The sequence below is a fragment of the Bubalus kerabau genome, chromosome 17, assembly GCF_029407905.1.
Source record: "Bubalus kerabau isolate K-KA32 ecotype Philippines breed swamp buffalo chromosome 17, PCC_UOA_SB_1v2, whole genome shotgun sequence".
In the NCBI taxonomy this organism is placed as follows: Eukaryota; Metazoa; Chordata; class Mammalia; order Artiodactyla; family Bovidae; genus Bubalus; species Bubalus kerabau.
Genome location: NC_073640.1, coordinates 46,769,673 through 46,796,800, shown reverse-complemented (window position 1 = coordinate 46,796,800; position 27,128 = coordinate 46,769,673). Strand labels below are relative to the sequence as shown.

Here is a 27,128-nt window from a genome sequence, read left to right as displayed (position 1 = left end):
GCACTGAGAAATCGATGGAGGAGCGCGAGGGCTCGGCCTCACCACGCAGCCGCCGCGGGACCTGTGCAGGTCTCCAACCCCAGAGTGTTCCCACGGCTAAAGGGAAGTCCTGCGCCGCCTCCAGCTAGCGTCCCCTCGGCACCAAAGCCCCAGTCAATGATCCCCTGCCACTCAAGAAACTCTAGGGACTCCGAGGAGGGCCAGCGCCCCACCGCGCCACGGGCAGGGGCTGACTAAAATGGCTTATTAAGCTCTCTCTTTTCCCTGATGCTAGGAAAGATTGATGGCAGTAGAAGAGGGAGACAGAGGATGAGAGGGTTAGCGTTAGGGTTAGGGTGCATGGAATCACCGACTCCACGGACCTGAGTTTGAGCAAACTCCCAGAGATAATGAAGTCCAGGGAAGCCTGGCGTGCAACCATCCATTGGGTCGCAAAGGGTCAGACACGACAGAGACTGAACTACAACAAAGCCTCCTGTCACACCCCCAAAGCGAGGAGGAACAGGGTAGAGGCGCAGCAAAATTGGGTGGTGGGTAAAAAGAGAGCCGGGACGCTCGGTTGAGGCACCGCTGGGATTCGAACCCAGGATCTCCTGTTTACTAGACAGGCGCTTTAACCAACTAAGCCACGGCGCCACCCGCGTTTCTGCTTTGCAAATCTGTTCCTCATCACTGTTTACTACATAGGCTGCGCGCATGCGCACAAACTTTGTTGGTGGATGACGCATGCGCAGTGTAAGGTCTCGGTCACAGGCAACTTAGACCAGGGGCACTCTGAAACCGGAAGCTCGGACAGTGAGCTGAGGGGGCCGGTGATCTCAGTGTTGTGCTATCGGCTCACCGACGTGGAGCCAGGATGGCCCGTCTTTAGGGGATGCTCGCGCAAGGTCCGGTCCCCGGCCCTCCATAACTGGTGCAGGGAAGCCCCACGCTGTCCGGCAAGGCCGAGCCCCTCCCGCTCCAGAGATCCCGGCCCCGCGAGCGCTGCCTGGCCGCCGGCTGCCCCCGCGTCGGGTCTCGGCTCACACCCGGCGGTGGTCCCGCGGTGACCACTCGTCGGACCCATAACACTGGCGCCCTCAGCCTGGGAAACCGATTGCCCTCCTCGGCCGCACACTAGCCACCGTGATCTCGGGCGCCGCCAGTTCTGGGGGCTCATTCGCCCGCCGGTCAACACCAGACCTGTAGGTTCCACTGGGCCCCTTCCGCGGTCCCTGAGCACAGAAAGAATCCGGGGCACCGAGGGGACCCTGAATAAGCACTGAAGGATCCAGAGCTTCAAGGGGCCTAGGCTGCCGCCCTTGGAGCATCAACGCCATACGTGGGAGGATTCTGCTGCCAGAGAAAAGCAGAGCCCTACCGACCAAGGCTTCTTCTTCACGCCTTCTGGGGCTCCTCACTCAGACACATCAGCCCCTTCCTCGCAACACTTTTCAGAGGGCTTTTGAGCAGCAACAAACCCGAAACCTGCTAATTCATTGACGCAGAGATTTCTCCAGTGGGAGAGTTTCATCCACAGGAGGAATGTCAGTCTCTGCAAACCTATGTACACAAGAAGGTTCGTTCCAGTACTGTTTGTAAAAGTCAAAAAGGAGAAGCAACCTAAGTGTCCATCCCTGGGGACAGTGTTGATACATGCAGGCTGTCCATCCTCCTCCGCAGTGAGGAAAAATAATCTCTGCGTGTCTTCGTGTGAGGGAGAAAGGATACGACTTCTCTTCCAATACTTGGAGGCCATTCAGTGGAGTTTTGCCGTGTACCATCCATCATCATTCTTGTAAATTAATGGATAAATACTGAACAGTCTGCTGAAGCTGGGCAGTCACCCCTGTTGTGACGAAGGAGGGCAACACCAAGCACAGGGCCTGCCTAGGCAATGACTACCGGGTTAGGGTGCTCTTGGACAGAATTCTAGGATGCCAGTCAATTAACATTAAGTAAATCAGTCCTGCGCCTAAGTTTTTAAGAGGGACCAAGGGGCATACTAATGATATTTGATGGAAATCCTGTGCTGTGCTGAGTCGCTCAGTTGTATCGGACTCTGCGACCCCATGGGGGTAGTCGAGATGTCGCCTGCCAGGCTCCTCTGTCCATGGGATTCTCCAGGGCAGAACTCTGGAGACGGTTGCCATGCCCTCCTCCAGGGGATCTTCCCAACCCAGGGATCGAACCCAGGTCTCCCGCAGGCGGATGCTTTACCATCTGAGCCACCAGGGAAACCTGATGGGACTCCTGTAAGCCCTACCAAATGGAAAAGGGAGCCCTTCTTGTTTACCTGAAACCTTCACTCTTTGTGCAGTAATTGATTTACGTTGTATTCGATGCTGTGGAAGCAGGAAGGAGGCTGTACACATGCTTGGGCATTCTGGAAGTTGAGGACACTGGGGTGGAAAACAAGCAGCATTCTGTGATGGAAATGCCCTCACCTACCTGCCTAACGAGATCTTCCTCAGCTCTGGGCAGGTGACCATCTGGGTGCATCAGCCAGGGAGGCACCCAGAGGGCCACAGTACAGTCCCTTCCACAGAGGGGGCTACACAGCTTCCTCTTCATTCCACAGACCCTTCCTCAGGGGTTACTGGTGCCAGCACCCAATGACTGCTTTACAGGGCAAACCCAGAGACCAGAATATGTTCCCAAAATGAGACAGGATGAACACCAGGACATAGAAATAGCCAAAATGTTCCTAGAATTCACACACGCACTGTTTTCCAAAAGCATCTAGATTTATTCTGCATGAAAACTACAGACAAAGGGATCCCTGAGGTGCTGTGGAGCTGAGGAGGCCAAGCAGTGGTGGGAGTCCAGCCAGAGCCTGGCCTGGCCCCTGCCTTATTCTGATGGGCCCACCCACTGGGGAGGGGCCCCAGAGAGAGGTCTCTGCAGAGCCCCCAAGCCTACGTGACAGGTGACCTGGGCTCAAGTCACCCAAAGGGTCTTGTGGCCATCAGCCATCCTCATCTGGGCTGCTCTCCCTTGACAGTGAGGCCTCTCCTGATGAGCGTGAGGCCTCTGTTGACAAGTCTGTCTCATTCATCCGGCAGAGCACACATTTGGTGACTGTTTCAGAAAAGATGTCGCTTTCGTAGATGGAGAAAGGACTGTCACATTCTTCACACTGACATGAAATATTTTAAGAGTAGAAAGGAGGTGCTGATCAGAGGAGATCGAGGCATACAGTTTAGAATTCTTCCCCCCTGATCCAACCACCTGGGGCCGGGCTGAGGCAAGAGCTGCCTCTCCTCTCTGGGGTCTCTAAGCCTACAAAGATGGAAACTGCAGACTGCTGAGAGAGAATGAGCTCAGGCTTTCCCCTCTCTTCCCTCACAAAAGCTACACAGGTCCTGCCAACTCGTGTCCCCTGCTGTGGGGTCCCAGCAGTGGGTGAGGGGGAGGGGGAAGTGGAAAGCCACTTGACAATGGCAAGGACTGGGGGTGGATGTCTAACTATCACCCTCTGCTCTGTGCAGAGTGAAACTGCAGAGCCAAGGGGTATCCTAACTACCTGACGTCCTCGGGACACCTAGCTTTTAAAAGAGCATCAAGTAGGCAAGACTTCTGAACAAAGCAGGAACATGATAAAGATGCTGAACATCCTCCTCTGTCTCAGCCTGTTTCTGGCCGAAGCACCCAAAGGACAGTGGGTAGAGTGACACAGCTTGCTTGTCACATTTTCCCACCAACAAGTGAGCAGCACCATGGGATGGACTCTTGGGCCATGAACAGAGGTCTCTCAGAGGGTCCCACCACAGCAAGGTACCCCGAGACCAGCCTGTAGGTGGCAAGCCTCCACCCTTGCTCTCCAAGCCCCTATGCTTTGCCACCCTTGCCCTCTCTAGGGCCCCAAAGCCTGCAGGGGAGGTGGGGCAAACCCCACCCAGGGTAGGTCCTCTGGGAAACCTGGCCTCCAGGATTTCTCACATTGATTCAGAGCAAGTCAAATGCAGCAAGCTCATCTTTGCTACAGCTTCAAGTAGGTTTCTTTCCTTCCTTTTACAAGAAAGAAATGTATTTGATCCTTTACCTACCTTATTCTATAGCATAATTCCCCACGACCCAAGCCCAGGACAGCAGGGCTCGGAGGAGGCAGTGCCTGGATCCCGCCCCGGTGGCAGGTGGAGACACAAGCACTGCTCTGTGGCCAGTCAGCTTCCAGGGACTAAGGGCCAACACGGCTGCAAAGACCATGAGGATCAGCTGGCCACAAAGATGCGGTTCCATGGGGGACCCACCCATCACCTCCCTGCCCCCAGTGCCATTCCCCAATTGCTATTCTTGTTGTTCCATCACTCAGTCATGTCCAACTCTTTGCAACCCCATGGACTGCAGCATGCCAGGCCTCCCTGTCCTTCACTATCTCTCCAAGTTTGCTCAGACTCATGTCCATCGAGTCAGTGATGCTATCCAACCATCTCATCCTCTGTCAACCCCTTCTCCTCCTGACTTCAATCTTTCCCAGCATCAGAGTCTTTTCCAATGAGTAGGCTCTTCACATCAGGTGGCCAAAGGATTGGAGCTTCAGCTTCAGCATCAGTCCTTCCAATGAATTTTCAGGACTGATTTCCTTTAGGATGGGCTGGTTTGATCTCCTTGCAATCCAAGGGACTCTCAAGAGTCTTCTCCAAAAGCACAGTTCAAAAGTGTTCATCCTTCAGCACTCAGCCAATTAGCCATCCCCAGAAGTGGTAGCTATCAGCTGGGCGACCTTCTGAACAGAGACAAACCTGGGGGATTCCAGGATTCACAAGGGCCCATGGGGACTCCTCAGCTTCGGGAAGGGGTAGCCAGGTGCCTGCACTGCAAGGCCCCAGCAGGCACTGGCCTCCACTGCCCGGGGCTAGTCCTGGCTACACCTGGTGAAACAGCTGTGCCCACCATGATCATCCACCAGAGAACTGGGGTTTGAGTTCCATCCATGGGAAACGGGGCACTGGGGACCTGGCCAGGGTTCTGCTGACGGAGCTTAGGAGGCCCACACGGAGTCCAGCTGTGTGCCAGCCATTCCTCCAGGATGTCCTCGGGCCTCATCTCCCCACTCATTCCACTCTTCAGCACCAGGCTCAGTCCTGCCTCAGGGTCTCTACATGGGCTGTTCCCTCTGCTGGGATGTTCTTCCCCTAAAACAGCTTCACAGCTCACAGCTCACTCCCTCCCCACCTTCAAATCTTTGAACAAATGTCACCTTCTCAATGAGACCTCTCCTGACCCCCATTTAGAAAGCCATACCACCAGCCTTCCCATTTCCCTTCCTGATATTTTCCTCCAAAGTACCTATGACCATGTGAATTACTACATACATTTCTTATTTCTTTATTCATTGTTTATCTTCCCTTTTAGAAATGTAAGCTCCCTAGGGGCAAAAATTTCAGTCTGTTTGTTCATAGTTTTATCCCCAGTTGTCCAAGAAATATTTGTTCAAAAAATAAATCAATTTGTAGAGAGAACTAATGAAAGCCTTCAGTTGGCTTTGTTTTACCCAATACCAACCTGTTTCACCTTTAAGCCCTGGGTCTTTTTGTGCTCGATTACCAAGGGAATTTGGTCAATTTCTTCAATATTCCATAGCCTCACAGTCCTATCCTAAAAGAAGTTAAACAAGAAACCAGCAGTCACAAAATGGGCTCATTAGGCTTGGACGGCCCAGGGAAGTGCATGGCATCCAGGTTTCATGCAGAGAACTTCCACCTGCAGAGTGACAGAGTTAGGGTGACCGACTGTCCCAGTTTGTCTAGCACTATCTTAGCCTTAGCACCAGAAGTCCCACATCCCCAGGAGTGGAAACAAAAAAGATGTCCCTGAATAAGAGAATAGAGAGGCTGTAGTTCATTTATGTGATGGAATATTATTCAGTGAGAAAAAATAGACGAGAGCTGTCAAGTCACCAAAAGGAGAAGCCTTAAATACGTATTTCTAAATGAAAGAAACCACCTCTGAAAAGGCTACATACTATATGATCCCAACTACATAAGATTATGCAAAAGGCAAAAATATGGAGCCAGTAAACAGGCCCATGGTTGCCAGGGGTTCTAGGGAAGAAGGGGAGGGTGAGCAGGTACAGCACAAGGAGTTTTGAGTTTTGAGGACAGTGAGATTGTTCTGTATGATACTGTGATGGTGATAACATGACGTGATTTTGGCAAAACCCACACAACATCCACTGGATCATTGAAAAAGCAAGAGAGTTCCAGAAAAGCATATATTTATGCTTTATTGACTATGCCAAAGCCTTTGACTATGTGGATCACAATAAACTGTGGAAAATTCTGAAAGAGATGGGAATACCAGACCACCTGACCTGCCTCTTGAGAAACCTATATGCAGGTCAGGAAGCAACAGTTAGAACTGGACATGGAACAACAGACTGGTTCCAAATAGGAAAAGGAGTACGTCAAGGCTGTATATTGTCACCCTGCTTATTTAACTTATATGCAGAGTACATCATGAGAAACGCTGGGCTGGAAGAAGCACAGCTGGAATCAAGATTGCCGGGAGAGATATCAATAACCTCAGATATGCAGATGACACCACCCTTATGGCAGAAAGTGAAGAGGAACTCAAAAGCCTCTTGATGAAAGTGAAAGAGGAGAGTGAAAAAGTTGGCTTAGAGCTCAACATTCAGAAAACGAAGATCACGGCATCTGGTCCCATCACTTCATGGAAAATAGATGGGGAAACAGTGGAAACAGTGTCAGACTTTATTTTTCTGGGGCTCCAAAATCACTACAGATGGTGACTGCAGCCATGAAATTAAAAGACGCTTACTCCTTGGAAGGAAAGTTATAGCCAACCTTGACAGCATATTCAAAAGCAGAGACATTACTTTGCCAACAAAGGTTCGTCTAGTCAAGGCTATGGTTTTTCCTGTGGTCATGTATGGATGTGAGAGTTGGACTGTGAAGAAGGCTGAGCGCCGAAGAATTGATGCTTTTGAACTGTGGTGTTGGAGAAGACTCTTGAGAGTCCCTTGGACTGCAAGGAGATCCAACCAGTCCATTCTGAAGGAGATCAGCCCTGGGATTTCTTTGGAAGGAATGATGCTAAAGCTGAAACTCCAGTATTTTGGCCACCTCATGCGAAGAGTTGACTCATTGGAAAGGACTCTGATGCTAGGAGGGATTGGGGGCAAGAGGAGAAGGGGACGACAGAGGATGAGATGGCTGGATGGAATCACTGACTCAATGGACGTGAGTCTGAGTGAAGTCCAGGAGTTGGTGATGGACAGGGAGGCCTGGCGTGCTGCGATTCATGGGGTCGCAAAGAGTTGGACACGACTGAGCGACTGATCTGATCTGATCTGAATGCATATATACAGAATATAGAAAGATGGTATCGAAGAATTTATTTGCAGGGCAGCAATGGAGAAACAGACATAGAGAACAGACTTATGGTCATGGGGAGAGGGGAGGAGAGGGTGAGATGTATGGAGAGAGTAACATGGAAACTTATATTACCATATGTAAAATAGATAGCCAACAGGAATTTGCTGTATGTCTCAGGAAACTCAAACAGGGGCTATGTATCAACCTAGAGGGGTGGGATGGGGAGGGAGATGGGAGGGAGGTTCAAGAGGGAGGGGGTATACCTATGGCTGATTCATGTTGAGGTTTGACAGAAAACAAAATTTTGTAAAGCAATTATCCTTTAAAAAATAAATAAATTTTTAAAAAGGAAATGATTTTTTAATATAAATTTATTTGTTTTAATTGGAGGCTAATTACTTTACAATATTGTAGTGGTTTTGCCATACATTGACATGAATCAGCCATGGGTGTACATGTGTTCCCCATCCTGAACTCCCCTCCCAACTCCCTCCCCATCCCATCCCTCAGGGTCATCCCAGCGCACCAGCCCTGAGCACCCTGTCTCATGCATCGAACCTGGACTGGCGATTTGTTTCACATATGATAATATACATGTTTCAATGCCATTCTCTCAAATCATCCCACCCTCGCCCTCTCCCACAAAAAAGCAATGCTGGGAGAACTAGATAACTACATAGAGAAGAATGAAACTGGGTCCCTATCTATACAACTCAAAAAAAATTAACTCATATGAATTAAAGATTTAAACATAAGACCTGAAACCATAAAGAGAAAATATTTATATTCAAAACTCATTAAAAAAACTCACAGAATTCAATAACAACAATAGCAATAAAAGAGAAACTGAATAAGCAATTTTCCAAAAAAGACATACAAATGACCAACAGGTACATGAAAATGTGCTCAGCATCACTAATTATTAAGGAAATGTAAATCAAAACCACAATGAGATATCACCTTACTGTTAGAATGGCTATTATCAAAAAGTTAAGTGTTGGTGAGAACATGGAGACAAGGGAAGTGCTGTGAACTGTAGGTTGCAATGTCAATTGGTATAGGCGCTATGGAAAAAAGTATTGGAGGAGCCTCAAAAAAAAAAATTGAGAATGGAACTATCACATGATCCAGGAATCCCTCTTCTGGGTGTATATCCAGAGGAAATAAAAACAGGATCTCAAAGAGATATCTGCACCCCCATGTTCATTGCAGCATCACTCATAAAACCAAGGTATGAAAACAAGCTAAACACTCAACAGTGAATGAATGGATAAAGCGGATGTAGTTTATATATGTGTGTGTATGTGTATTTGGGATATTATTAGGCCATGAGAAATAAGGACATTCCACCATTTGTGACAAGGATGAACGTTGAGGGCATTATGCTAAATGAAATAAGTCAGACAGAAAAAGACAAGTATTGTGCGATCTCAATGATATGTGGAATCTTAAAAAAAAAAAAGAAAAAAATTTATAAAAAACAGAGTAGAGTAGTGGTTACCAGAGGCTGGGAGAGGGCAGGAGGGAAATGGAGAGATATTTGGGTCAAAGGACACAAACTTTCAATTATAAGATTAACAAGTTCTGGGGCTCTAATGTACAGCATGCTGATTACAGATAATAATCCTGTATAATATATTTGAAATTTGCTAACAGAGTAGATCTTAAATGGTCTTGTTACAAAAATAGAAATGCTAATTATATGACATGGTGAAGCTCAGGCTGTGGTGGTAAGAGGGCTTCCCTGGTGGTTCCAACAGTAAAGAATCCGCCTGCAAAACAAGAAGACCGGGGTGTGATCCCTGGGTTGGGAAGATCTCCCGGAGAAGGAAATGGCGACCCACTCCAGTATTCTTGCCTGGAGATTCCCATGGACGGAGGAGGAACCTGGCAGACTACAGTCCATGGACTTGCAAACAGTCAGACACAACTGAGCGACTAACAACTGGGCTTCCCGCTGGCTCAGCGGTAAAGAATCTGCCTGCAATGCAAGGAGACCTGGGTTTGATCCCTGGGTTGGGAAGATCCCCTGGAGGAAGGTATGGCAACCCACTCCAGTATTCTTGCTTGGAGAATCCCATGGACAGAGGAGCCTGGTGGGCCACAGCCCACAGGTTCGCAAGAGTGGGACACGATTGAAGCAACTTAGCACAGCACAAATGGTGGCAAGCATTTGCAATATATATGTGTTATCAGACCACACCTTGTACCTCTTAATCTGACACGATGTTACATGCCAGTTATATCTCAATAAAGCTGGAAAAGATAAATACATAAAGTATCTGTCTAACCAATCTTATTGTATTTATATTCTCTTTTTAAAAAGTTTTACATTTATATATCTTAAGAATGTACAATAATATAGCCTGTAAAATTTAACTAATCAATAAAGGGACTTCCCTGGTGGTCCACTGCTTAAGACTTTGCCTTCCAATGCAAGGAGTGTAGGTTTGATCCCAGGTCAGGGAAGCTAAGATCCCATACGCCTTGCAGCCAAAAATACCAAAACATAATACAGAAATAATATTGTAACAAATTCAATAAAGATTTTTTAAATGATCCACATAAAAAAAACTTTAAAAAAATTTAAAAAATAACCAATAAAGTCTCTTTAAGTCAAAATAAATTGCTATATCAAAGGACAGAAAGAAATATTACAAAGCATATTTTTCTTAATCATATTTGCTTAATTATCCTATTATAGGTTACTACTAATACTGTTATTGACTAGTTCTAGTGTTATTTTGTTTAAATAATTGTATTTATGTGACAGAAAAGTAAATAATTTTTAAATAAATACTCATTTTTATACTTTGCTTGTATTTTTACTTTTTCTAGCTTTATTGAGATATAATTGACATAATCATTTTTCATACTTTTATGCTAAAGTAACAACACATTGGCATATAATTTTTATTATGTATTATATTATTGCTCTTTTTTTTTGTCAGGTGTTGCAGTATCCTGCATTGGCTCTCTAATAAGCTGATCATGGCAGGCAGGGTCTTGTCCACATTTTTATACACTTAGAAACCCCCAGTCTAGAGAATGAGATGATTCTAATTAAGGTTGGGGGACAAGGTGGGACCCTACTTCTCTGATGCTCACACATGGAGGGCAGCCCTCAGGATGTCCCAGGCTGGCCATTATGTGCCCTTGGCATGGGAATCAAAGAATGCAGAGAGTAGAGAGGGAAGACCCTCCTGGAACTTCAGAGTGGTCTGCTTGTCCACAAGCTGACCCCTTTCCCTCCAAAGCCCCCAGTTGGCTCCATCATTTGCCAGTCTGAACAGGCTCTTGCTCCAACAAAGTTCAACTAATGATGGTACAAAGAAATACCTGGAAACTTCTCACTTCAGCAAATGGAGAGACCCAGTTTCCCCATTTTCAGGCAGCTCCTTGGATGGGGACAGCCTGGCCAGGTGTGGCTTTCAGACTGAAATGCTCAGGAATCTTACTTGACAATACATTTCTGCTAACAACAATTCTCACAAATGTGACAGAGATTTTAAGTCACTCAAAGGTTGGCTACTTTTACCTTTGAAGCAGAGAGGATCCATTTCTTGTTGTTGCTAATGGAAACATCCATCACCCAGTCATTATGGCCCTGAAGAAAAGCAGAGTTTTAAGAGGATCTAGAGGGGAAAAAAACCTTTGAAAGAACAACAAGAACTGAAAAACAAAGTCAAGAATTCAACATTGCTTGCTTTTGAGAGCAGCTAATTGTGTGTCCCTGGTTTCACCCACGACATTTAAGGTGGAGTACAAAGTGTAAAGGCCTGTGATTTGTGTGTTTCTCACAGCACCATATGCGTTTTTTAAAATAGTACTCTGGTGCTTAACACAATGGGGAAAAATTATATTCCCAGCTGGTCACAGAGCACATTTTGCAGTTTTTTGTCTGCTTTCTTTGTTCTAGGAAATATCACTCAGTGGTCCTATTGCTAAGGGAGCATTTGGCTTCAAGTAACTGCAAATCCACCCACTGTGACTAAGTACATGGGGTTAATTTCCTCCAGTAAATGGAGTTTAGAGGAGATAAATACTTGCTGGTTCAGACACTTAATGATGTTGGAGCTCCATGTCAGCATCTTTTTCATTCTTTGGTCTTTCCCAAATGGAAAGAGGTGGACGGTGAGGTATGGTAAGAAGAAAAGAAGAGCTAGGTTAAACTGCTGTGCATTTAACAACAGGGCAGGAATTTGAGGGTGGAATAATAGAGAGAGGGGAGAAGAGGAAAAGGAGAGTAGAATGACCTGATGGGAGCACAAAGGGACTTTTAACCAGAGTGAGGTTGAACATTTATGTGCTATGATGTAAGCTCCCCTGGCCTCTCCAAACCCACAGAGAAGAGGGGGACACAGAACAGCCCTGGGAGTCTCCTGCATTCACAGCCAAAGTTGGCCATGCAATCACAAGACCAAGGGGTGTGCAAAAATCTTGGCATGGGGACAACTAGAACAGAGGCACCGGTTCTGGAACTGCCTACCCTCTGGATTCTCGCTGTGCTCGATAATCCATCTCCATATCACAAAGCCACTTGGAGTTGAGTCTCCTCTAACTTGCAGCCAAAGGCACCCAGTTGACACCCACCATTCTGGAATCCACAGCTGTCTGTGCATGCCTCATGATGACATTCATTCCTCTGTATGGGGACTCCTGCTGTTTGCAGACACGGCCCCTACTCGGAGTTTTTGCCTTTACTGCTCCATTTTCCTGGAATGCCTTTCCCCAAGATCCTCACTCATCCAGTCTTTCCTTGCCCTCCAGTTCTCAGCTCAAATGCCACCTTCTCCAAGAGGCCCTCCTGGCCCCCCCACTATGGATTAATCCCTGGAATCTATTCCATCACCCTGTTGTGGGTTCTCTGTGCCCTCATCACTACTGAGGATGTGTTTGCTGTTTTTCTTGTCTGTCATTTCCCACAGAGGTGTCAGTTCCATTGGGAATATTTAGGTCTGTGCCACTGTTGTATCCCCAGCACCCAATATGAAATGACTGAAGAATGAAGCTCAGGGACTTCCCTGATGGTCCAGTGGTTAAGATTCCACATTCCCTGTGCTGGGGACCCAGTTCAATCCCTGGTCAGGGAACTAGATCCCACATGTCGCAGCTAAAGACCCAGCATACTTACTAGTTCCTTGTATGTGCTGAGTCATGTCTGACTCTTTTGCAATCCCATGGATTGTAGCCCGCCAGGCTCCTCTGTCCATGGAATTTTCCCGGTAAGAATACTGGAGTGGGTTGCCATTTCCTTCTCCAGGGGATCTTCCCAACTCAGGGATCAAACCCATGTCTCCTGCACTGACAGGAGGATTCTCTACCACTGTGCCCCCTGGGAAGCCCAAAAATCCAGCATGCTGCAACTGAAAAAAAGACCCCACATGCTACAACTAAGACCTAGCACAATCAAACAAAGAAATAAAATAAATATATTTTTTTAAAAAAGAATGACGCTCAGATCCTCTATCTGATACTGGCATTGGTACCTTCAAGGAGAGCTTCCGGTAGCCTTCTTCTACATCCCAAATAGCCACAGTCTTGTCGAACCCTCCAGACACGAGAAAAGAGGCTGGAACACAAATGAAAGCATCTCAGGGGGTAACCTTCCTCAGCCAACTTCTTCCCCCTCTGGTGAGGCCAAAGCAGGCTGAGAGTGCATCTGTGAGGCGCCACTGTGCCTGAGGACATTCAACCCTCTTCCTGGTGTGACTCAACAGCCCCCAGTCAATTAGAGTTGGGCTTCCCTCGGGGCTCAGACGGTAAAGAATCTCCCTGCCATGCAGAAGACCCAGGTCCAATTCCTGGGTTGGGAAGACCCTCTGGAGAAAGGAATGGCAACCCACTCCAGTATTCTTGCCTGGAAAATCCAATGGACAGAGGAGCCTGGTGGGGTACAGTCCATGGGGTCGAAAAGAGTTGGACACGACTGAGAAACTAACACTTTCACTTTTTCTCAGTGTTCATGGTAGTTATGCTCTACAAAGTCATCTCAAACACTCAATGAATGACTGGCCATAGGGAAAATGTGGGGTTAATTAAGTTCCTGTGAGCCTCTGGTCACAACATTTTCATCAGCCAATCAATACTTTGTTTTCTGTCTGATTCTGTTTAAAGATGCCTTATCTAACATATACTGCTTATTTGTTAACATTGAATCCATGGCCACTGGCATTCTAACTCATGCCTGAACAAAGCTTGCCTATCTTGTGTTTCCCTGTAAAGCACATCACAGGCTTCACACAATCAGGATTCTGGACAGTACTACAGCACTATGTTTGGGGGCCTCTTTAAACAGCAAAATCATAAACAAAAAGCACAAAATGGGGAAAAAAAGGTGGAACTAAATAGATCACAAAAAAGACATCTTATGGTAAGAGAACTGAAAGAAGGCGAGGGTCACCTCATTCAGTCTCAGTTGGGAACATGTGCATAGGGCAAATTTGTTGCTGCTCTGCACATATCCATGAATGGCTGCAAAAGTGCCATACGTATTGATTTTGCTGCTAAGTCACTTCAGTCGTGTCCGACTCTGTGCGACCCCATAGATGGCAGCCCACCAGGCTCCCCCGTCCCTGGGATTCTCCAGGCAAGAACACTGGAGTGGGTTGCCATTTCCTTCTCCAGGTATTGATTTTAGGGTCACAAATAAACTTTACCCAGTAGATAACTTCACAAATACAGAATCTGCAAATAGTGACGATTGACAATACACAACTCTGAAACCTAAATAGAAAGCCAAAGACAGAAGCTGGTGGGATACCTCCTAGGAGGGTCTGACTTACAGAGATGCTATTTCTGAAGAAGGAAGCATTTCACAAGTCAGGCCCTGACTATGTGCCTATTGGTTCGGTAGCACCCCGCCCCCAGCCCCTGTCACGCAGAGCAAGCCCCACTCCCCACAAGGATCGGGGAGTACAGCATTTTGGCTCCTAGATGTCAGGAGCAGTCGTGGCCCTCACTGAAGCCAGTTGCCCCTGGCTGTTTCCTGTCATTGTTCCTGGTCGCATCTATGCCTCTTTATCTGGAAACGGCTCCACAATGTCCCATGGGGAAACACCCTTCACTTGTTCTCAGTGCCTCTGGTTCAGAAGGCACGACTCTGACCTCAAGCTCCAAGGATGGGTAAGTCTCCCAGGCCTGGCCAATCAGAGACTTCCATTCCCTGTGAAAGGGGCGGGTTCACAGATGGGCATGTGTCAGCTGAACCAATGGGAGTCTTCCCTGGGACTTGTGTGGGTGCCATCAGAAAGAGGGTCTCTCTTCCTCTAGGACTGTCAGTAGCCAGAACTGTTGTTGGCCTAGACCACCAGAGGCCATCTTTGCCTCTCTGAGGAGAAAGATCAATACAAAAGAGAAACTGAGCTGGGCGGGGGCAGGGGGTGCAGAGTAGAAGAGTTGGCTTCCTGAGAGCATTGTCTGAGTGTCTGGATCCAGCTACTTCTGAGGCAGATCGGCTCTTGGACTCGCTCATTACAGAACTTAATAGATTTACTTTGTTGCCTTGGCTACATCAAGCTGAGTGTCTGTCACTTGCAAACTTGTGCATCTCTCTCTTGATTCTTGAGGAAAATAAATCCACCCTCGCTGTGGGCATCATTGGAAAGCCTTTCTGTCCTAAGGAGGGTCCATGTGAATGGAACATGAGGAGCTTGGCCCCAGCAGTCCCACGGTGTGGAATCCTTTGATGTGTTAATTACTCACTGTCTCTGGCAAAGTGGCAGGAGCTCACGCAACCTTCATGGCCCTGCATCAGAGTCACACAGGCTCCACGGTTTCGAAACTCCCCAGTATGGACATTCCATATTTTCAAGGTTTTATCCCAGGAGCTTGTACACAGGAAATGGCCACTGAAGGTGAAACAACAGTTTGAGATGGCATTGTTATGTGCCCTGCAACACATATGAGAGGGTGCACACATTAGCATGTCACTCCTGGAGAATCTGGAGACATATTTAAAGCAGAGGTGAGTGGAGTGGGCATTGGAGCTGAAGCCTTGTGACTGAATGGATATCACTTTTTTGATCACTGCCTACTATGATCCAAATATTAATTAATCTATGTTACACTATTCCAGGAGGTCCCAATAATGGCAATATTGACCTTTTTGGCTGGATAATTTTTTGTGGTAGGGGGATGTCCTATGCATCATAGGATGTTTAGCAACATCCCTGGGCACTCCTTAGCACATGCTGGTAGCCTCCATACCCAATTATGACAACCAAAAGAATGTCCCCCAGACACTGCCAAATGTCCATGAGGGGACAAAATTGACCCTGGCTGAGAACCACCCTATTCAGAGCTGCTTGAGGCTTCAGACAAAAGAGCAGGTGGAAACATTGTCTGTGATAGTTAATGGACTAATAGCCTTTCAGGTTTAAGGTGGGTCTGCTCTGCTTCCCCCTTCCCCTCCTTTCTCTCACAGACAGGGGGGCATGGCTCCTTCCCCCCATCTTCACCACCCTCTCTCACTCACTCCCCTTACTTCTCCTCACACCAAATGCTCTCTTTTTCCCTCTCCCTCTCTCCTTATCTGTCTTCAGTGCCACTAAAGCATATTTTAATGTTGGGCATTTAATTAATAAAGTTTTGGGCTACTTATTCTCAATTTTTAAATGTCTTTTTAAATTTTGTGTATTTTCGGCTGTGTTGGGTCTTTGTTGCTTCGTGGGCTTTCTCTAGTTGTGGCGAGTGGGGGCTACTCTTTAGTTGTGGTGTGAGGACTTCTCATTGCAGTGGCTTCCCCTGTTGCAGAGAATGGGCTCTAGGTGAGTGGGTTTCAGAAGTTGTGGTATGTAGGCTCAACAGTTGCGGTTTCTGGGCTCTGGAGTACAAGCTCAAATAGCTGTAGCACACAGGCTTCATTGCTCCACAGCATGTGGAATCTTCTGGGATCAGAGACCTAATCCATGGCTCCTGCATTGGCAGGCAGATTCTTTACCACTGAGCCACTAGGGAAGCCCAAACTATCTTATTTTTTAGGGAAAAAAAAAATCGTCAGAATTCTGCTTTTTGTTTTGTTTCATGATCCTCAAAGTATTTTCCCTATGAGTCTCATCTCCTGTAACAAATAGGGTTTTCAGTCTAAACTATAAACATAATTGAGCATCTCTGAGTAGCCTGGATCATAATATCAATTCATCTAACTGAAGAAAAGGTTGAATAAATTGTTTTCTAGCACCCAAGTCAGAGTTTTAGACTCTGTGTTGGTTCTTTGACGTATACAAACTGAGTAGTATCAAAGGAGAAGAAATGTCAGCTTCTCAGGGGTGTCCAGGCTTAAAATGTCCAAGTCCCAGTGCCTGGTGGGGTAAGAACCATCCCAGCATTTACTGCAGGTAAATAGCAAGCCCTCCTCTGAATCCAGAAATTGTCAGTGAGGTTTAAACCAAGGGTTTCTACTCCAGGATGGGACTCTCATTTCAGATCAGTTTCATGTATCATAAAAGACCATTTTACTTAGTACAAAAGTTTGGGGGAAATGTTTGTGTTGCACTTGCAGTTCTGGACAAGACAGAGTCAATGCACTGCTCCCCATTCCTCCTGTTAAGCACAGCTAAGAACCCTGGGCATTTATAGAGCAAATAGAAAACTGTGAACAGTGGATAAGAAAAGGCAGACTAGCTAAGGATCTTGGGACCCAAGGATGGCATGCTGTTGAGTACCTACAATTTTCTTTTTGCTTCTTGTATCCTGAACTGAGGACTGGGGAAGCTGCAACCCCCAAAACAATACACGAATACGTGAAGAATACGTGAAGTCACTCAGTCGTGTCTGACTCTTTGCGACCCCATGGACTGTAGCCTACCAGGCTCCTCTGTCCATGGGACTTTCCAGGCATTAGTACTGGAGTGGATTGCCATTTCCTTCTCCAAAGGATCTTCCCAACCCAGGGACTGAACCCGAGTCTCCCGCATCGTAGACAGATGCTTTACCGTCTGAGCCACCAACAATGGGGACTGGATAAAAGGCTCCCAAGAAAAGCCTGTTCTCTCTAGCCAAAGAGATAGCCTAGAAAAAGAACAGAAAACCTTTAGACAATACCTGCCTTACTCCAACCAAAAATCTTAGGGAAAACTGCAATCCCATCCCCAGCACTGTCAGCAAAGGCTGAAAGGGAGTCTAGACTGCCACTCTTGCCAGGTTCTAATGAGGCAGCCTGCTAAAACAGAAGATTTAAATAACATTAAGAGTCTCATAATACTCAAAATGTCCAAGATGAAACTGAAATTCACTCATCATACTAAGTAAGAGCCAGGAAAATCTCAACATGAATGAGAGAGAGTCAACAGATGCCAATACCTAGATAATACAGATGTTAGAGTTATCTGACAAGGATTTTTAAGCAGCCATCATAAAAATGCTCTAGGGCTTTCCCAGTGGCTCAGGGGTAAAGAATCCGCCTGCAGTACAGGAAGCACAAGAGACACAGATTCAATCCCTCGGTCAGGAAGATCCCCTGGAGAAGGAAATGGCAACCCACCCCAGTAATCTTGCCTGGAGAATCCCCATGGACAGAGGAGCCTACATAGGGTCACAAAGAGTCGGACACAACTGAAGTGACTTAGCACACGTGCATAAAAATGCTCTAATAGACAATTATAATTGTGTTTAAAATAACCAAAAAGATTGAAAGCTTTGCAAATAGAAGATATAAAGAATGACCAAATGGAAATTTTAGAGCTGAAAAATACAATAACAACCAAAAAATAAAACTCAATAGAGATGATATAGGAAAATCAGTAAATATGAAGACAGACACTATAAATTAACCAATCCAAAAAACAGACTGAAAAAAAAAAAAGAGAGAGCCTTAGGAACCTACGAGAATATAATGAAATATCTAACATTTGGGGCATCTCAGAAGAAAGGAGAAATAAGATAGAGCTGAAAAAATAATCAAGGAAATTATGTCTGGAATTTTACCAAATCTGGCAAAGAACAGATTCGAAAAGCTGAGTGAATCCCAAGTGGGATAAACTCAAATAAATCTATATTCAGACACAGTATAATTCTACTTTTGAGAAGTAGGGACAGAAAAAAATCTTGAAAATAGCAAAAGAGAAATGACCTCTTACTTATAGGGGAAGAACAATTTGAATGACAGTGGATTCCTCATCAGAAACCGTGGACATCAGGAAAAAAGTGACATGATAGCCTTCAGATGAGGAGAGAAAACAACTATGAATCCAGATTTCTATATCTATCAAAAATATCCTGCAGGAATGATGGGAGGATCAAGATGTTTTCAGATGAAGGAAAACTTAAGAGAATTTTTTTTCCTCAGTACTACCCCATAGGAATGGCTAAAGGGAATTTTTCTAAACAGAAAATGGTGAAAGAGGAAAACTTGGAACATCAGAAGACAGAACATGGTCAGCAAAAACATGGGTAAGTACAATAGATCTTCTTTCTCCTCTTGAATTTTCTAAACTAGGTTTGACAACATTAAAAAATTATAACAAAGTACTTATGCTTCTTGCAAGCTTCAGAATCAGTTAAGAGTATGGATTTTCAAAATTATCTAGCAAGAACAGCTATATAATTTTGCAAGGCCCACTGCAAAATTAAAATGCAAGTTCCAAGTTTCTCAAAAAGCTATACACAGTATTCATGACATGATCCAGAAATTCGTCTCCTAGGTATATAGCCAAAAGAATTAAAAGCAGGGACTTGAACAGATATTTGTACACCAATGTTGACTGCAGCATTATTTTCAATAGCTAAAAGACAGAAGCAACACAAGGATTCCCCAATTGATAAACAAAATGCAGTATATACATGTTATGGAATATTGTTCAGTCATTAAAAGGAATGAAACTCTAATACATGCTTTAACATGTATTAGATGAACCCTAAAAACATTATGCTAAATGAAATAGCCAGACACAAAAGGAAAAATAATGTATGATTCTATTCATATGAAATATCTAGAATAAGCAAATTCATAGAGGCAAAAAATAGAGGTTACTTTGTTGCTGTTATTCAGTCACTAAATTATGTCCAGTTCTTTTTGACCCTAGGAACTGCAGCATGCCAGGCTCCTCTGTCCTCCACTATCTCCTGGAGTTTGCTCAAACTCATGTCCAGTGAGCCAGTGATGTTATCTAGCCATCTCATTGGATGTTGCCACCTTCTCCTCCTGCCCTCAATCTTTCCCAGCATCAGGGTCTTTTCCAATGAGTCAGCTCTTTGCATCAGGTGGCCAGAGTATTGGAGCTTCAGCTTCCACACCAGCTCTTCCAAGGAATATTCAGGGTAGATTTCCTTTAGGATTGACTGGTTTGATCTCCTTGTAGTCTTGGGGACTCTCAAGAGTCTTCTCCAACATCACAGTTCAAAAGCATCAGTTCTTCAGCACTCAGCCTTCTTTAGGGTTCAACTCTCACACCCATACATGACTACTCGAAAAACCATAGCATTGACTATATGGACCTTTGTCAACAAAGTGATATGTCTACTTTTTAATATGCTGTCTAGGTTACTAGGGACTAGGATTGAGGGGAGCGGGGAATTATTGTTTAATGCGTACTGAGTTTCTGTTTGGGTAATAAAAGAGTTTTGGAAATAGTGGTGATGGGCATACAATATTATAAATGTAATTGATGCCAATAAAATAACTTTAAAATTTTGTACATATAATAAGACAATTAAAAATAATAATAATATCCCCCAAACCACTGAATTATGTGCATGAAATGGTGAACTATAGGATGCATGTGAATTATATCTCAGTAAAACTGTTAAGAGACAAAGGCAGCCAACAGGCAGGAAGGAAGGAGGAAAAGTGATGGCTTCTTAGGAAACAGTGGTTATGAGACAGCTAAGAGAGAATTTTTCACTCTGTATTCTTTTGTACCTTCAAAATGTTGTACTGTGCTGCATGGTTTACATTTTCAAAAAGTAAATTACATATTTTTGAAATAAAAGCATTTGAGGGCCCTTGTTCAAGAATGAAGAATTTGGGGACTTCCCTGGTGGTCCAGTGGCTAAGACTCCAAGTTTTCAATGCAGGGGGTCTGGGTTCCATCCCTGGTCAGGGACCTGGATCCCATTTGCTGCAAATAAGAGTTCCCATGCCACAACTAAAGACCCCTCATGCCACAACTAAGACCTGGTACAGTCAAATGAATAAATAAAAATATTTTTTAAAAGTGAAGAACTTCAAGATGTTGGCAGCAGAGCAGTAAACCAAGTACGAGCCCTCCTGTGTGCGGGACCCTGTGTAACTTCAGAATATCATGCCCTGTCCTGCAGCACTGAGAATCCTTGTCTCTATATTTTCTTGCTAAAAAATACATTTCCAGAAAATTTATAAATGTGGTTCAATCAAATACACCAGTAGACAGTTTCCTTATTTCCCTTTCCACCGTCCTTGGGGGAACAAAGCAGAGTTCCAGCTCACAGCTGGAACTGCGGTCCCGTCTGCTGCCTCACCCTCCTCACTGCCACCACCGAGCAGCTCTAATGAGCAGAACAGGCATCCACAGCCCCTGCTGACCCCAGCAGCCACAGAAGTCAGTCTCAGTAACAGAGCTGGTGCTGAGTGGCCACCACGCATCCTACGCTAAGGACTTCCGTCTGTTGTCTCCTTCACACCTCACTGGGGCTCAGTTTGCAGGTGAGGAAACTAAGGTCAAAGGTCACTCAGGATGGGAACCTGCACGCTCTTAAGCCCTGGCCAGACATCCATGGGAAAGCCTGGCCCAGGCCAGCAGGGCTCATAACTGAGCCAAGTGGGCAGGATGACACATTCCGAGGTCATGTCTCCGGGTCCCGTTAGGGAGGGCTGCCCACACACCTGGTGCTGGTGGCCACAGACAGTGTGACCCTTGCGGGCCCTAGAAGAGCAGATCTCATTTTGCAGGAGATGCTGGAAGCCCACATTTGGGGAGGCAGAGGGCAACTCAGCACAACATTTTCCAGGGTTGGCTCACACTGAAACAAATGCCTCTGAGGCCCGTCCCAGCCCACAGGCCACAACTACAGTAAGTCCCCTACATTGGATTAATTTCTGTTCTGAGACTGTGTTCGTAAGTGCAATTTGTTTGTAAGCCCAACAAACCTGGCCTAGGTACCCAACTAACACAATCGGCTGTATAGTACTGTCTTACAATACTTTTCACACAAATAATATGTACATGAAAACAAACACCAAAAATAAAACATTATCACAGAACCTTGAAAAGTACAGTAGTACAGTATGACAGCTGGCATACAGGGGCTGGCTCAGACGTTCGCGTCTTTGAAAGCTCACAACTTGAAGGCTCGAATGTAGAGGACCTACTGGAGTGGTTCCCCCTTGGTTACCTGTGCCCTTCCCATTCTCCATCTCTAGCCTCCTTGTAGCAGCACAGTGGGCCACAGCTGGAGATGCCCCATGTCCACACCAGCTGGGGAGCTGAAGGTGCACAGGCCAAATCCAGGAGGGTGTGAATCCCGCCCACCTCGCTGTTGCAGCACGCTGCCCAGCCTCCTCACTTGGTGATGGTGAGCAGCGTGGTCTGTGACGTCACGTCCCAGATCTTGATGCTCCTGTCAAACGAGACGGAAGCCACCCTCTGGCTGTCGGGGTCAAAGCAGCAGGCGGTGAGCGACATCATGTGATGATCTGAGGCACAGGGAAAGTGACTTGATACCATGCCTTCCGCACTTTGGGCCACATGCCCCTGGGACACTGAGGTTGCTCCCCCAGACAGCGACAGTAAAATAGAAACACAACTCTGGTTTTCACAAGGAAGGGACTCTTCACTTGCATAATCATTTCCTGAATGCCTGCTGTATACCAGACCTTGAGCCAGGAGCTCTGCCCTCTTCCCCCTCAGAGGTCACAGGCAGACACCTCGGAGCAGGCAACAACCTGCAGCCAATGTCATGGCTCCAAACCAACGAAAGGAAACCTGGCTCAGCCCTGAGAGATGGCTAAAAGGTATGGAGGGAAACAGGAAAGGAAGAGTGCTCTAGGCAGAAGGAACAGGGCGTGCCAAGGCTTGACATGACACAGCGTGAAGGAGCATGGTGTGCAGACAGGCCTTAGAGTGTGAGGAGAGAGAGGACGAGGTGACACATCAAGGGAGAAATGCAAGCTGTGTGGCAGGACATGCATCACAGCTCCACGGTGGTAAAAATAAACATTAAAGGTATGTGGGAAGCAGTACTGTGTGTGTGTGTGTTTGCACATACACACACTCACAGGAAGACCCCCCAGCAATGTACTGTTAATGATAGGTACCTCCACAGATGAACCTATTTGCAGGGCAGGAACAGAGACACAGACGTAGAGAATGGACTGTGGACACAGTGGGGAAGGGGAGGGTGGAATGAACTGGGAGAGTAGCTCTTACGTATATACACTACCATGTGTGAAGTAGTTAGTGGGAAGCTTCTGTATAGCACAGGGAGCTCTGCTCAGTGCTCTATGATGACCTAAAAGGGTGATATGGGGGGGGGGCGTGGGAGGGAGGCTCAAGAGGGAGGGGAAATATGTAAACATACAGCTGATTCACTTTGTTGTAGAGCTGAAACTAACAGCATTGTAAAGCAGTTATACTCCAATAAAAAAAAAAAAAACCTATCTCACAGTACAATTTAAAAAAAACTTCTTCCATTGAACTTGAGGGATACAAAAATTCAAATCAGAATAAATACTGTGGAAGACTAGAATAAATAAATTATAAGCAAAGTTCTTTAAATTAAAAATAATCATAATAATAGGTCCCTCCAGGCTTCCCTGGAGAAGGAAATGGCAACCCACTCCAGTAGTCTTGCCTGGAAAGTCCCATGGACAGAGAAGCGTGGTAGGCTACAGTCCATGGGGTTGCAAAGAGTGGGACACGACTGAGCCACTTCACTTCACTCACTTCCAGGCTTCCCTTGTAGCTCAGTTGGTAAAGAATCTGCCTGCAATGCAGGAAACCTGGGTTCAATTCCTGGGTAGGGACGATTCCCTGGAGAAGGAAATGGCAACCCACTCCAGTATTCTTGCCTGGTGAATCCCATGAACAGAGGAGCCTGGCGGGCTACAGTCCATGTGGTTGCAAGAGTCGGACACAACTGAGCCTCTAAACCACCACCACTGGGGAGAAGATAGGATGGGCACAGCAGTCATGTCTGACTGTGACGCTATGGACTATCGCCCACCAGGCTCCTCTGTCCATGGGGATTTTCTAGGCAAGAATCCTGGAGTGGGTTGCCATTTCCTCCTCCAGGGGATCTTCCTGACCAGGGATCGAACTCACGTCTCCTGCAATGAAAGCAGATTTTTTTACCACTTTAGCCACTGGGAAAGCCCACTGCTTACACACTTTCAAATTTTTTCCCAATGATTATGCTTTTTTCTTCTGAGTTAACTGTTAACTCACATGCAGTTGTAAGGACTCCTACAGAGAGACCCTGTACGCCTGTCACTCAGTTTCCCCCAGTGGTGACCTCTTACACAATGATTGCACAGGATCACAACCAGGAAATTGACATTTGATGACTGTCCTTTCAGGAGTTGCCATTCTAGTCTTTTTAACTATCTGAATTTGTTTTTTTATACATGATAATTGATAGTAATAAAATTGCTAATCATCACTATTATAAAACACTAGAATAAATATGTGTTATTAATAATCAGTGATTATTATTTTTATGGGCTTTCCTGGTGACTCAGCAGTAAAGAAGGAAGAATGTGGGAAAATACACATAAAATGTTAACAAGCCTGGAAAGAAAGAAAGTGAAGTCGCTCAGTCATGTCCAACTCTTTGCGACTCCATGGACTGTAGCCTGCTGGGCTCCTCCATCTATGGGATTTTTCAGGCAAGAATACTAGAGTGAGTTGCCATTTCCTTCTCCAGGAGATCTTCCAAACCCAAGGATCAAACCTGGGTCTCCTACACTGCAGGCAGACTACCATCTGAGCCACCAGGCAAGCCAAGAAGCTTGGGTCTTCATTCAATAAAAGATGGACTTTAAATGTCCATGTGAAGCTGGAGCAGAACAATGTTTCATTTATTATAAGCATGAGACTGAGTGGAAAAGCCTTAACCACTCTTGATTTTAATTGCCCATGTTTTTATCCATCAGGGCTTTCCTGATAGCTTAGTTGGTAAAGAATCCACCTGCAATGCAGGAGACCTGGGTTCAATCCCTGGGGGTTGGGAAGATCCCCTGGAGAAGGGAAAGGCTGCCCACACCACTATTCTGGCCTGGAGAACTTGGGTTCTACCTACTCCAGTATTCTGGCCTGGGTCACAAAGAGTAGGACGTGACTGAGCAACTTTCACTTCACTTTTATCCATCAATGTCCCATCTTTAATGACATGGTTCACAGCACTGCTGATTTATCAAGTAAAACAATAAAGTCACTGTCATTCAAGCAACAAGTGGCTGTTATCATAATAGACAGAACAGAGCAGGGAGCCCACACAAACTCACCTTTGATACGGGACACGGTGGTGGAGTCTTTCGCATCTATTATAAAGATTCCATGATCCACATCCAAGCCCAAGACCACGTATTTACCATCAGGGGAACACTTAGCGGAGACTATGAAGGTTTCATGACTGAGCTTCCACTGAAATAGGGCAACAATCAAAAGGTTTCTCTCTAGCCCAGTGTTCCAGCAGGACTTTCTGAAATATTCTATCTAGGCACTGTTCAATATGCCAGCCACTGGCCACACGTGGCCACTGAGTTCTTGTAATAGACTAGTGCAAACAGGAACTGAATGTTTAGTTTTCATGAATTAATTTTTAATTAATACATGTAATTAATGTGTGTCCAGGAGAGACGAAAAAGGATAGGGGGCACCAAGCAGAACTGGCAGCAAGGTTCTAGTAATGGCCAACTTGGCTCTTGTTCAGTTTAGTAAACAAGTCTGCCTGGAGGACAAGACTCTACAGTCCCAGCCCCTCAGGACAGACAGCTACTCATTCTAGGAAAGGAAAATCTCTCTGTATGTCATAAATTATGGTATTGCTGTTGTGAAGCTTTTTAAATATGCTCCCCAATTCTTTGACAGTCCTCTCTTCACAAAAGTGAAAGTCAGTCAGTCATGTCTGACTCTTTGCGACCCCATGGACTGCAGCCCAGCCGGCAACTCTGTCCATGGAATTCTCCAGGCAAGAACCATAGAGTGGGTGGCCATTACCTTATGCAGAGGAATCTTCCCGTTCCAGGGATCAAATCTGGAACTCCGGGAATGTAGGCAGATTCTTTACCTTCTGAGCCACCAGGAAAGCCTTAGGGTGGAGTCTAATGACCAGCCCCAAGGGTGTGGGCTCAACACAGTGAGTTACTTCTTTGGATACAACATAGCAAAAGTGATATGTTGTAATACTAGTGATATGTTGTAAAACTAGTATCACTGTTGTGATACTAGGTCACAACAGAAACCAGGGCTTTCTCCAAAGAAAACATACAGATGGCCAACAGGCACATGCAAAAATGTTCAACATCACTAATCACTAGAGAAATGCAAATCAAAACTACAATGAGCTATCACCTCACACCAGTCAGAATGGTCATCATCAAAAAGTCTATGAATAATAAATGCTAAAGAGGGTATGGAGAAAAGGGACCCCTCCTACATTGTGGGTGGGAATATAATCTGGTGCAGCCACTACAGAGAACAGTATGGAGGTTCCTTAAAAAACTAAAACTAGAGCTACACTTGGAGAATGGCACCCCACTCCAGTACTCTTGCCTGGAAAATCCCATGGATGGAGGGCTGCAGTCCACGGGTCGCACAGAGTCGGACACGACTGAAGCGACTTAGCAGCAGCAGCAGCAGCAGCACAGCTACCCTATAATCCAGCAATCCCACTCCTGGGTATACATCTGCAAAAGATGAAAATTCTAATTCAAAAAGATGTATGTGGGACTCCCCTGGTGGTCCAGTGGTTAAGAATCCACCTTCCAATGCAAGGGATGTGGGTTTGATCCCTGGTCGAGGAACTAAGACCCCACATGCCACAGAGCAACCAAGCCTGCACACCACAGCTACCAAGCCCACACGTTCTGGAGCCTGTGTACCACAACGAAAGATCCTGCACGACACAACAGACTCTGCATGCTGCAACTAAGACCCGACACAGCAAAAGAAATAAACAACAAAAAGATCCATGCACCCCAATGATCACAGCAGAACTATCTACAATAGCCGTGACATGAACACAACTAAAGGTTCACTGATAGATGAAGAGATTAAAAAAAGATATGGTATGTACATAAAATGGAATACTACTCAGCCATAAAAAAAGAATGAATTATTGCCATTTGCAGCAACATGGATGGCCCTAGAGATTATTAATATCATACTAAGTGAAATAAGTCAGACAAAGACAAATATCATATGATATCATTTATTGTGGAATCTTAACAAAACGATACAAAAGAACTTATTTACAAAACAGAAATAGACTGGCAGACATAGAAAACAAGTTTATGTTTACCAAAGGGGAAAGTGGGGGTGGGATAATATCCTATAATGCAAAAGAATCTGAAAAAGAATATATGTGTTAATATTCATAAATATACACATTTATAATGTACACATATATACACACACCTGCACACAAATACATACCTGAATCACTTTGCCATATGCCTGAAACACTGCAAACCAGCTATAACCACAAAAATTTAAAAAAAAAAAAAAAGGAAGAAGAAAACCAGAGTTTCCTCCTGCCATCTCTTGAATTGCTTGCTCTGAGGGAGTAAACCGCCATGTCCTGAGGACACTCAAGCAATCCTATGGAGAGACTTGGGTGCAGAGGAACTGAGGGCTCCTGCCAACAGCCATCTTGGAAGGAGACCCTCAGCCT

The 27,128-nt window shown here is 45.6% G+C and overlaps 1 protein-coding gene and 1 non-coding gene across 2 annotated transcripts in view; both read right to left on the bottom strand.

Moving 5' to 3' along the window:
- Window positions 1–562: 562 nt before the first annotated feature.
- On the bottom strand, window positions 563–636 carry TRNAT-AGU (transfer RNA threonine (anticodon AGU)). The gene has a single exon. It is a non-coding gene; the product is annotated as a tRNA-Thr (tRNA).
- A 32-nt stretch (window positions 637–668) lies between these two features.
- Window positions 669–27,128, bottom strand: part of WDR88 (WD repeat domain 88) — a 46,564-nt gene continuing 20,104 nt past the window's right edge. The window contains exons 5-11 of the mRNA XM_055551131.1: window positions 24,739–24,877; window positions 21,801–21,930; window positions 15,024–15,211; window positions 12,809–12,891; window positions 10,858–10,926; window positions 5,488–5,580; window positions 669–3,118 (exon numbers count right to left, since the gene is read on the bottom strand). Coding sequence (XP_055407106.1) covers window positions 2,948–3,118; window positions 5,488–5,580; window positions 10,858–10,926; window positions 12,809–12,891; window positions 15,024–15,211; window positions 21,801–21,930; window positions 24,739–24,877 — 873 coding nt within the window. The 3' untranslated portion in view covers window positions 669–2,947. The remainder of the gene's footprint in view (window positions 3,119–5,487; window positions 5,581–10,857; window positions 10,927–12,808; window positions 12,892–15,023; window positions 15,212–21,800; window positions 21,931–24,738; window positions 24,878–27,128) is intronic.